This window comes from Pavona decussata, unplaced genomic scaffold (assembly GCF_977016875.1).
Source record: "Pavona decussata unplaced genomic scaffold, jaPavDecu1.1 SCAFFOLD_155, whole genome shotgun sequence".
Classification (NCBI taxonomy): Eukaryota; Metazoa; Cnidaria; class Anthozoa; order Scleractinia; family Agariciidae; genus Pavona; species Pavona decussata.
The window spans coordinates 3,249,048-3,260,978 of NW_028145567.1; the positions used below are offsets into that span (position 1 = coordinate 3,249,048).

General features: G+C 37.8%; 1 protein-coding gene across 4 annotated transcripts; it reads left to right on the plus strand.

Moving 5' to 3' along the window:
- The first annotated feature begins 697 nt into the window (after positions 1 to 697).
- Positions 698 to 11,920, plus strand: LOC146465901 (alpha-1A adrenergic receptor-like). 4 transcript variants are annotated; one of them, XM_085128087.1, is made up of 2 exons: positions 698 to 1,034; positions 9,420 to 11,920. In XM_085128087.1, the coding sequence occupies exon 2, from the start codon at positions 9,453 to 9,455 to the stop codon at positions 10,482 to 10,484; it is 1,032 nt and encodes a 343-aa protein (XP_084984213.1). In that variant the 5' UTR covers positions 698 to 1,034; positions 9,420 to 9,452; the 3' UTR covers positions 10,485 to 11,920. The 4 variants fall into 4 exon arrangements, with proteins under 4 accessions (XP_084984213.1, XP_084984217.1, XP_084984216.1 ...); XM_085128091.1 differs by lacking the exon at positions 698 to 1,034 and adding an exon at positions 6,129 to 6,150; XM_085128090.1 differs by lacking the exon at positions 698 to 1,034 and adding an exon at positions 6,141 to 6,275.
- Positions 11,921 to 11,931: the final 11 nt, after the last annotated feature.

Here is an 11,931-nt window from a genome sequence, read left to right on the forward strand (position 1 = left end):
AGTCTCTTGTTCCACGACGTCACTATTATATTACACTTGTTCTTGCTTGAGTTTGGGCTTTTTAAACTTGGTATTTAAAAATCTAAGACAAGGGTTTGTTGCGATAGGAAGAAGCTACACTCTTTGTTATTGATATGTTTACTAGCATTGCATTTTGAGCTCTTGGACTAGGTACATTTAGACGCAATTTAATGTCAAACAATGTTCTGCTTTCTAAATCTCGCTTCTTTGCCTGTTCTTCACAAGTTCTTCAAATGTGTAAGTTCAAAATATCAGTTGCGTTTCATGGCAATGTTTAATTATACATTGTTTTGTCTGGTTTATTTTCTGTTGGAAGTGGACAGACTACTGTTTGTTTCTACGCCATGCCACGAATTATGTTCAATATTCTGTGAAACAACTGCTTTCATACGAGCAGTATCAATATTGAACACAACAAGCTAACACACCATACGACAGTTAAAATTGTGAATGCAATCAGCGACGCCATTCTTTCAGCATCCTACAAATCTAAACTGGGATCAATTGAAGAGTTGTTATCCGTGGTCATTAGCACTTCCCAGTTATGTGAATTGTGCTATAACGCTGATTAATATTTGACTGCGCAGTCGCAGATAATCCGATGATATATTGACAGCTGCTCCAGGCTATCAGCATCCAATTGTTATATAATGGAGAGTGTATAGGAAACGTTTGTTGACGGTTTCCTTTGATAATTTGCAGTGTCCATTCAGCTAGAAAGAGAAATTTCAAGTGAACATGAATTGCGGTTTCGATAACTTGAAGTAACTGTAAATATTTGAAACAATTACACAGGAAGTCTTAGACTTTCGTATATTGAACTGAATGCAAATCCTTTGCGGTAGGCTGCCTTTTGGTATTTTTCGTACGTCAAGTGAACTTTTCTTTTTCGTTCTTCTTATAGGCTTTGAGATAATTTACTAATAGCGAGTTAACTTTTCATTCAGAAGACGGGCAGTTTCCAAGTCTTGATTAACGACCCACAACACCGCGGTGATCGAAAGGCAATTCAGGTAAGATGAGTGCTTCTTAATTATACCTGTCTAACTTGTTCGTCAGCTCGGTGTTCAAGTTGTATTCAGCAAAGGAAAGAATGGCATTTAGCTAACAGAAGACAGAAAAACAGCAGGGACACCCTGCAACGATAGAATTGTAGCAAAAGACTAAAATGTTGTCGTGTTTCCTGGCCTTATTTTAAGGCCGTTTGAAACGGTATTTCTGTTTGTTTAAACAGTTTATCCCGCGCTTCTAATTCTTTAGCTGGAAATGTAGGTGGCAGAACTGAATCTGCGAGAAAAAGTTGGCTTTCTCAAAATGCGATATGGCCGTCTTTATTTCGTTGTGTTTGCTCCTCCGAAAAGAAAATGAATATTTATTCCCATGAAATTTTACCAAGAAAGCTCCAAAGTTTCGGCTTGATTTAATCCGGATTTCTGCAGGTATTTCACCGAAATGATCTGATGAATGCGGCCAATCACCGTCTTGTCTTATTTCGGAGCTTCTTAGTGATAATCGCATGCATGTTATCATAAGTTATAACGACGAAAGTATAGGTCCATTATTTACCTCTAGGAGCGCGCCCAAAATGACAACTAAGGGCTGAGAAAAGTCTTGAATATATCTAAAAAAAACAACAAAACAAAACAAAACAACAAAGAAACAAATGCTCCATAACTAGGAAATTATCGATAAGTAGTTTTAGTTGAATGGTCACACTTTAATAATCCGGACACTCGACATTTGTTTACAAATTCTTACTTGATATTTGACGCTTGTAATGAAACCGTTAATATTCTTTTTTTTTTTTCATTCATCCTTGCTGTAATGTCCATGTGATGTGAAATGGTGAACTTTTGATAAGGATTTATTTCTGAAAAAGCCCATAAAAACAGATGTAGCTTGCATGTACTCTGTTTTTCGGCGGATATGAGGAAGGAGATCTTATATGAACCGAATTATAGGGCGTTGTACAAACGACAAAACAAATTCGTATCTTTACGAATATCCTCTAAAAATAATAATATAACAGTGCTTATTGTTCATCAACACATGGAAAAAAATTTGCGTTTAGGATTAATTACTGAGCGGATGAAAGTTAATGAATGTATATATAGATTATTTATAGTTAGCGAAAAGACATGAGAGTGTTTATTTACATAAAAACACACAGGTTTTGGCGGCAGCTATATGTGAGTTTGATTAATACATTGGGTTTTTCTCTATTTCATTCTGTATCTAACGTCCAAGCATTTCACACGCAAGGAACATCATTTTCAAGTTATTGTAGAACTAAAAGCTTTCTATATTTTTTAACGGTGTGGCGTTTATGTTTTGGTCATGATTTCATGCAAATTAGCATTTTAATATATTTTTTAACGCTCAAAATTATTCACACTTCCAAATAAAAATCATTACTGAAAAAAATGGGTTATTTTTAGTATAGCGAATGTTTATAGTCGTATCTTCTTGTTATTTTGTTATGCAGCTATTTTAAGGAGACTTGGCATAGGCTACGCCCTTGCGTCCTATGTGAAAGGTCTTTTAAAATCCATCTACACATTTTCATACTGCAAATGACATTAATAATAATACATAATAGTAGGGGCAGCAGCAGCAGCAGCAGCAGTAGCAGCAGCAGCAGTAGTAGTAGTAGTAGCAGCAGCAGCAGCAGTAGTAGTAGTAGTAGTAGTAGCAGCAGCAGCAGTAGCAGCAGTAGCAGCAGCAGTAGTAGTAGTAGTAGCAGCAGCAGCAGCAGCAGCAGCAGCAGTAGTAGTAGTAGTAGTAGTAGTAGTAGCAGTAGCAGTAGTAGTAGTAGTAGCAGTAGAAGTAGTAGTAGTAGTAGTAGTAGTAGTAGTAGTAGTAGTAGTAGTAGTAGTAGTAGTAGCAGTAGCAGTAGCAGTAGCAGTAGCAGTAGCAGTAGTAGTAGTGGTAGTAGTAGTAGTAGTAGCAGTAGTAGTAGTAGTAGTAGTAGTAGTAGTAGTAGTAGTAGTAGTAGTAGTAGTAGTAGTAGTAGTAGTAGTAGTAGTAGTAGTAGTAGTAGTAGTAGTAGTAGTAGTAAACCTTCTCTCCTAGGCTGAGACAAACGTTTACGTATGTAACGTGCCAGTTCTTAATTTTAGCGTTTGAGGCGTGCGTGAAATTCTACGGTAAGTGTGGACCATTCAAAAGCAATTTAGTGAAGACGTCTCGGGTGTATCGTTCTCTTAACGGTGGCGAATTCGTCGTACTTTGACGAGATTTGAGTGAAAGGTCTAAAAAACTCATCATGTATGGAAAAGATCATCGCTTCAGATAGAAAACCAATGCTTACAGCCAGCTTCACCTATTCGCTGGCTTTGAGTTGATCACAAACCTACAGCTGACTTGTTGTTTAGAGGCGTGGTCAGCAAAATATGTTAGCTTATCCGCAATGGCTAAAAGCACTGTGGTACTTTCCTTAATGCCTAACGAATATGTCATGAAACCGACACGACACCTTTTATCATTTTCTGTTAGCCGACAGTGTTGAAGTTTATTGACACTAAAAGGAGAATTACTGTTTAGTGGCTTTCATTTAAATGGCGGCATATTTCACAGGCTCGCAGACAGGCAAATGGCAGAAACATTTTTAAACATGTACGGCACAATAAACAGTGAAAATACTGACAAATAAACAATTATCTTGCGAAATCGCGCGGAATATCGCTTGATACTTAGCCGACGTGGCCGTTAAGACCGAGTTGGCTAAAATGAGGAGATATTCCGCTAGATTGAACAGGATAATTTCTTTTATTATTCAACATAATGATAAAAGGGCAGTTTTATTGCAGAAAAGCTGGCGACGATCTTTATTTTGCTATTTTTCTCCCCGACACACTAAATTACGCATGTTGTGTACGGACAACGAATATCGAGTGCACCATGACCATATTTGGGCAGTGTAACAATGTGTTGAATAATAATACTAAGTAGCTCTCGATTGAACGCTGGATTACACCCGCCCTTTTGGTAGAATATCCTTTCGGTAGGCCTTAACCACCTCGGGTGGAGATTTAGATCAATTTATGACGAAAAAGTAAAATTATTAAGGGAAATGCCTCCATGAACTTTCGAAACCATGGCAAAAATTTCCTATTGTTATTACGCTGAAAGGAAAATATGTCGCCAAATATGTGACCAGCATTTTCGAAAAAGCCAACAGCATCGCGGAAATTCGGGGAATTAAATAAGATTTCGTTTCGTCCGGAAACTTTCTGCGACTTGTATCCGAACAAGGATCAGACAGGGTTAGCTTAGAAAGGTATGTGTTTAGAAAGGCCATAAATTAAAACAATCCGATAACATAGGGAACAACAACTGAAGCAGTATTTTCTTTTAAAATATTCTTGTCGAATGCCCTGGCCTTTGTGGTTTATCCACAGACGTAAACATTAAGAACACCTTACAATAATTATCATAATCAACAGCACTACGCCGAAATGATCAAAGGTTAGGAATGCAAAACTACCTTGTCGACAGCACAACAAACAGAACCACATCAAAGTCTTGGTTGATAGCTTTTATCTGAATCTAAAATTTGAACCCTTAAAATTCAAAGTTCAAAAGTTTGAACCACCTTGTACATGACGAATACACCCTAGGCACCCTGAGCAAGAACATTCAAGCAAAAATACTTAAAATGTTGTCTGCTGTTATCTCAAAACGTTTTGTGCCGTTTTAAAGACAATTTTGTGTAGTCTGATACTATATGATCTGTTCGAATGCTTTAGCTGAGGATTTAGGTTACAGAAAGTTTTAGGAAACGGAATTTAATTCCATGAATTTATGAGCAGTTGTTGGTTTTACGAAAATACTAGCTGCATGGCCTTTTTTTAGCATTTTTTACGACATATTTGCCCCTTAGGCGAAAACAAAAGGAATACGTTTTACAGTATAACGAAATTTTGAGCTGAAATCTGAAGAAAACTTAGATTGCCTTTACCACTAAATCCGGGTTTCTGAAGCCGGATTACGAATTCATCCACAGACTGTAAGAAAAAAAAAAAAAGATTAAAACACTTTGTCGACAGCAAGATAGGCAATACCACAACAATGACTGCTTTCTAATAGCTTTCATTTAAATGGCCATTCGTAAAGGATTGCACGATATGACTCAAAAGATCGGACCATCTTGAACACAGTAATTAAGAGTTACATCCTGCTCACTGGAATGCGGGATTTCACCCACAGACTTAAACTCAAAACCACTCCGTAAAACTTGATAAATTATCAGCGTAAGGTTTAATCGCTTTCATTTAATTGGTCGCAATTTATAGGCAGTTCATCACAGGCTAGACGCGTCTTGTAACTGTCAGGGTTCATTTACCGTGGTGCAACAGTCGGCAGAGATGTGGTTATATTACTTAAGTACGGCGCCCGAAACATTACGATTAGATTAAAACTCCGATTCGGTTTTATTACGCAAGTACTGGATTAATAAAAATGAGACAGCTAAACGTAATCGCGGTTTTTACTTTGACTGTTAAATGAAATCACTTACGTTTAATCACTGATTTCGATTATTCACAACTGAACTTTTTTAGTCAAAACGATTTCCAACATTTAGTTTCATTGTATTGGTTCTTGCTCTTTTGAACATCACTTTTCATACGTTTTTAGATAATATATTGTTCGTGTCTCGAACGCATCCTGTCGCTAATGTTGTGAATAATTTCAGCTCTGAGTTCGTTTGCCAAGCAATTACGATCAGGTGCTGCCGGCGCAAAAGATGAAATTGTGTTTACCCACATTTCGGGGGTAATGTGTACCCTTTAAACGATTTCTTTTGTTATTTTAATGCAAAGCCTTGAAATGGGTAGTTCAATTTATCATTTCAGGATTGTGTACCGAAGTAAGTGAGGAAAATAAACGTGTTGATTTTGTATAGATTTCCCACGACTTCATACGCCATAAAAAATAATCATTTATTTATTAGAAGTTTCGATTCGAGTTCTTTGTTTGCAGTATTTAATCAGATCACCGGTGGTTTGTAAATCACTCTTTCAGTTCACTATCGCGGGAATCACTGCAGGGTGCATTGTAGCAGAAAACATTCGAATTCCAGTATTCAAATCAAGTTTTTAAAAGTATTTTGCTACTCAGAAAACTCTGGTAAGTAACATTTCGGTGGAACGACAAAGTCTTACAAATTCAAACTTCTAAGTCATGTCGAAGATCGACGAGAGGACTTGACTCACTGCGTAATTCTCTTTCCCAGTTATCGCCACCATCGCATTGTAAGTAGTGGAGACCTTTTCGATTTGATTATTACGCAAGTTAAGAACTAATGCTATGACTTGAGCGAGACCAGACACCCCTATTGGCTGAAAGTACGGCGTTTCATTGGGAACTGCCAGTCAAATAGATTTTCATAGAAATGGTCGATCTCTCGGTCATTCAGTACCGCGGAAGAAAAATTCTGGTTTCTTAGTTTCACTAAGAATTAACTGAAATAAGAAAGACAATCGCTCCTACGCCAAAGAGATAAATAATCATCTACTGAATATTCTAAATAATTCGAAAATGTAAACTTTAACTGAAAGAGCGCAGAAAACTAGAACTAGAACCAACTGTAACGGGAAATCATGAAGATGGATATGATAGCTGAGGAAGTCAGTGAGCGGTGTACGAGAATAGGAGCCCATAGAGATGAAAAAAAAAAAATTGAACTTTCTTTTCCTGTCTGATCGAAAACCAGTTGAAACGGGAAATCGTAAAGATGATAGCTGAACGAAGATGTTGCAAGGCGTAGAGATGAAAAAAAAAATGTACTTTCTTGTTCTTTCTCTTCTTTAATTTGTGTTTTGTTTATGTGAGGCGAAGTCTCGATCATATGTTTTTGAGACAAGATCTGTTCCGTGAAATCTTGCCTTGGATTAATTAACGGTACGTAAACAAAAAAACACAAATTCAAAGTTTTTGCGTCTATTCATGTTACAATGATGCACACAGTGTTATCACATCTTGTCAAATTACCAAAGTAAATAAATCCTTTAATGCACAGAAGGGAAATAACCAAAGTAAATAAATCTCTTAATGTAAAAAAAGAAAATGATTACTACTGCGATTCAGATTAATGGAAAGGAGCACTCACAGTTTGAAACGGGATCCAACGCTTTCAACAACACTGCACGAGTTCTACCTTTGGCCAAGGAAAGAAAGTATTGATTTATAGGTAATTTCTTTAGCTCGTTAGTTTCGTGATACCCTCTGTATTATACTTTCCTTCGGCAGGGTATTAGTAACCTTGATATTTATTTTTGTTGATATTTGGTATCCGAAAATCACTAGTTCACAATTTATTTTAATGTCGGGAAAAGGAAACTTCTTCCCTTGTTATTAATTTTTCCGTTTGCCCCAGAATCTGTACTATGGCGTCATTTTGAACTTGAGTTCGGGAAAACTAGTTGATCTTTTCCGTTCGTGGCGTATTTGTTTTGATAAGTAACATTGCTAGGTTTTCCTCTCGAAGGAGATGAGAAAAAGGCATAGTCTACCGAACTTTCTGTTCATGTCGACAAACGGTAACTGTTTTTTTTTCCTACCTCTCTTAAACGAATCGGCTCTGAAGAGGTAAAAGACGGAAGACGTGTCTCTCATATCTTCATGTTCTACTTACAATCTAATAATCTGGAAAAGACTGTCAATAGCAAACCATTTTTTTTCCTTTTTTTACATCCTCTCAATTTTGTCTTCCTTGTCAGTGTGGCGCAAGATTAGGAGCTAAGGATAACGAATACGGAATAGTAAAAAGGTTGCGGTTTGTATGAGAATTATATCAATAACTACATTTTCGCCGTTAGCAAGAAATGCCATAGATGTTTGACAAAAAATGCATTGCTTTCTGTAAGGAAAACTATCAAGTCGGTAAAAATGAGCGAAAAATTGGAAAAAGAAAAATCAAGGCAGAAGATATCGACAGGAAACCTTGAATGTTATGAACAAAGAGAGTCTGGGAATTAAACAGAAGATAGAAGAAAAAGACGAATTGTAATAAAATTAGATAAAGGAAAACATCAAGGAGTAATTGCGGCAAAACCTAAAAGGTAGAGAAAAAGAAGGTCAAAATTTCAGCAAGACCGCGAAACTAAAACCATTGCAAAAGAAATATTGACGGGAAAGTCGAAACGCGATTTAATTTTGTGGCTTCGCTGCTCCATAAATTTTGACATTAGGCGGGAAAAAACATCAGACACACCGCAAAATACTTCTTTGCTGATGTTTTCTTTGTTCCGCGATTGGTTTTACGAGCTGTCAAAAATGAAAAGATGTGAAGATTCGGAATGCAAATAGTGAACGTTTAATTTACCTTTTCAACAATCCACGGTTGTCGGTCGGTAATATATTCAGACAACCGAAATCTCGGTATCTGTTTGAGGGTAATTCAATAGATCGGCATATGTACGAATTTGAGTATTTCTTACGTATACATCTAAAACAAATTGACGGTAGTCACATTGTATTACATAGAAATCTATTATTGTGTGGGTTATTCAGGAACTAAAAGAAATATTTGAATAAGTTCAACGCAAACACGTTTTTCGTTGCTTGTGTAAATTTACCTGCGTTGGGGTTGACGTGGTCTATGCATTAATTTACTTCAGGCAGTGTGTTTTGTTACGACTTAAGAAGATACAATAGAGCGTTTTTGGAAATAACTATCGGGAAAAAAAGTTCGCTTGGGTTTCCCTTGCACTCATTTATCAGTTTGGTGGAAATAACAGCTTAACTGTTAAAACGAGTTTAGAAGGTAATTAATTAAAATGCAAATTAGTTTTCACCTTTCCTCTACAAGAGGAATGGCGACTTAAAGTCGTTTTCTTACTCGAATTATCATATTAAATCAAAATTTGTCCATCAATTACACCCAGTCTTTTGCTTTTACAAGCTTTGTCTAGTTTAATGGATTACGTTGTCGAACAATGAACGCTGTGAGCACTATTTAAATTTCTCTATCCGTTTCATAATAGCCCTAAAGTGTTAACCTCAGTTGATTTAGCAGCATAAGTTCGTTAATCAAACGAAAGGCGTAAATTAGATATTAAAGTATTAAGGATCCTTTACGACTTCCGACAACCGATTATTGCCTCCCTGGTAAAAGCCACATCATTGAACCTCAAATCATTCTCAGCCAAGCCACACACGAGCCGGATGGTCCCTACTATTACAACAGCTAAGATCAGCTGCAATTGTGTATCGTAAGATTAAAACAGATCGCCAAATCTTTATCGACCTGTCATAACAGAGCTGCCTGTCCACATAGCGACTTTATTAAGTACTGTGTTCTGAGCCGGCCGACACATTGTAATGTCGTTGTTGATATTGATTCAGTTATGCAGATGATGTTGACCCTCCTTTTGTTCTGTTCCCTGTACACACAGGCGCATTAAAGTTAGCGGCAGAACCTTCTCAAGATGTCTGAAGCAGGAAATATGACGAGTTCTCCACCGACAGGGATTAATCCTACCACTAGTAGCATTGTCGCGGCGGTTTTCGTCGGCATCTTGATCTTGGTGACGCTGTTTGGAAACATCCTCGTCTGCGTCAGTTTCTATAATTTTCCAAACCTCCGGACAATCTGTAACTACTTTATTGTTAGTCTAAGCGTGGCAGATATCTTGGTTGCCCTAGTGGCTATGCCTTTCTGGCTCATAGTTCAGCTCAACAATACACAATGGCCAAACTCTTTCTCAGCCGGGTTGTCTCGGTTCTGGGGATGCATCGATATCTTTTGCGGCACTGCTTCTATAATGAACCTTACAGCGGTTAGTGTGGATAGAATGCTGGCAATCGTGACTCCCTTCAAGTATCCAAAGATACTCACTTCCACCAAGGCCGTGATCTTCATTTCATTCGTCTGGTTGTACTCAGCTGCCATCGCTGGCTCTAGGCTAGCCAACTGGACTGGCCGAAACTACCTCCATTTTGTGTCCACCATGAGTTTCTTTCTTCCCCTGTCACTCGTTATCGTAATGTACACTGTCATCTTCGTTGTTGTGAAAATTCAAGTGCACAGAATAGGATCTGCTGGAGGAAAAGAACATGCCAACGAGATGAAAGCCGCTAAAACTATTGCAGTGGTCATAGGGGCTTTTGTCATCTGCTGGCTTCCTTTCTTCGTTATAGTGGTAGGCCACGCAAACGACCCAAAATTCAGCTACCCTCTTGGGGTGTACAACATGTTCAAATGGATGGAATACTTGAATTCGTGTCTGAATCCGGTCATATACACCTGCATGAACCGCACATACAGACGGGCGTTCCAGCGACTCTTTAATCGGGTGTATTTGGAGCAGACTGTGGGTAGCACCCGCCGAGGATCAGTGAGCGTGTATCTGAACAGACGAGGATCTGCAATCAGTGGCTATCTTAGCAATCGAAGACCCAGGGGATCTGTTCCTCATACGGCTGTTTCCAACGTGGAGATAATGGAAAGCGACTCGTGATGCAATAAAGGCTTTAGTTAGGATTTTAGTAGGTATGACAGTTCCCATAATTATGTGTATATATGACTTTTGAGGAAGTCGGATACTAATTCTTCGGAGCTTTGAGGAGACGTGTGTATGCTGCTTCAAATGTAAACAGTCTCACTAAATAAACGCAAATGTCCATACAGCAGGGAGGAACATTGAAATCAAGTGTAGATTCTGCTGATGGCTGTGCCCCAAATAGTTGTAGATGGTCCAGGATTGCACTGTAAGAGGTTATTATTGAGAAATCGGTACATCCGGCGGCGGCCGAAAATTAGGCAAACGTATACTTATAACCAAGATGTTAACAAGGTGAAACGCTTTCTGTTTTATATGATGCAACGGCGTACTTATTAGTTAATTGTCACAAAAGGAAGAAGATTTATGGCATTGGCTGCTACTGGAATTGTGTTAACAAAAACATCAGTGAGTCGGGAAATTAAGATTAAGTGGAATTTAATTCGACAACAGCAAGTGGCAGGATTAATTTTGATAAATCAGCTGGGTGATTTAAGCATAATTGTCTTAAATCCTTGTGTCAACTTACGCCAGTTGTCGGTGAGCATTACAAAGGGATAAGCTTAATGAAAACCCGACTCTTTCTTTCCCAAGTATCGAGTTCAAAATTTGCACTTAATTTGTTTCAACTGAAACAACTAATACAACAAGGAAGTACCGTGTTCAGTTGCGTCGTCCTCTGAATGTTCACTTTGAGAAAGTAACAGTGTGGACTTTGTATCCATACTAAGAAAGTAATGCTCAGTGGCTTTCAGCAGTGGCTACGTACCGAACCACTGTAAATTGCAACTGGGTTCGAGAACTCTCTGTTTTGTTTTGATCCTGTCTTAGTTTATTTCAATTCTGCTCGAAAGCCATAAAGTCAGCCAGTACGACCTTTTTGTTTCGATCTTTTCAGCTCAACCTTACTTCCGCGAGACAAAGTTGAAATCCGTGTTGTTTCCAAATAAGGCTACATTCTGTGGGAGGCAATTTCAAAGTTCAGAAGCAATAACTCTCGGTTTCATTCGAAACAAATTAGAAAGAAAGTGACAGGAGTCAATGTCAAATAATTCTAGGAAATTAAGTGTTGCTATTGTTAGAAATGTGGATTACTAATTAATGCGGTTGCCTTAAGATTAATTTATGACTGAGGTCTAATAGAGCATTCTATAGAAAGAAAAGTAAATAGATCATGGATAAGGTTGGTTGTTAACGCTTATTTGTACAGAATCATTGTAAATATGAGCAAATATATATAAGCGGGCTTATTAAAAAGATCAGCACTAACCCCCAAAAACTTGCATTGATTTTAAGTCTGCCATCCTTCATGTTGAAATCTCGCAGTCTTCTTTAATTGGTTTCTTGCAAGTCGGTTAATTATGATTACGAATAAATTAAAGCATTTCAAATGACTGAAGGTTTG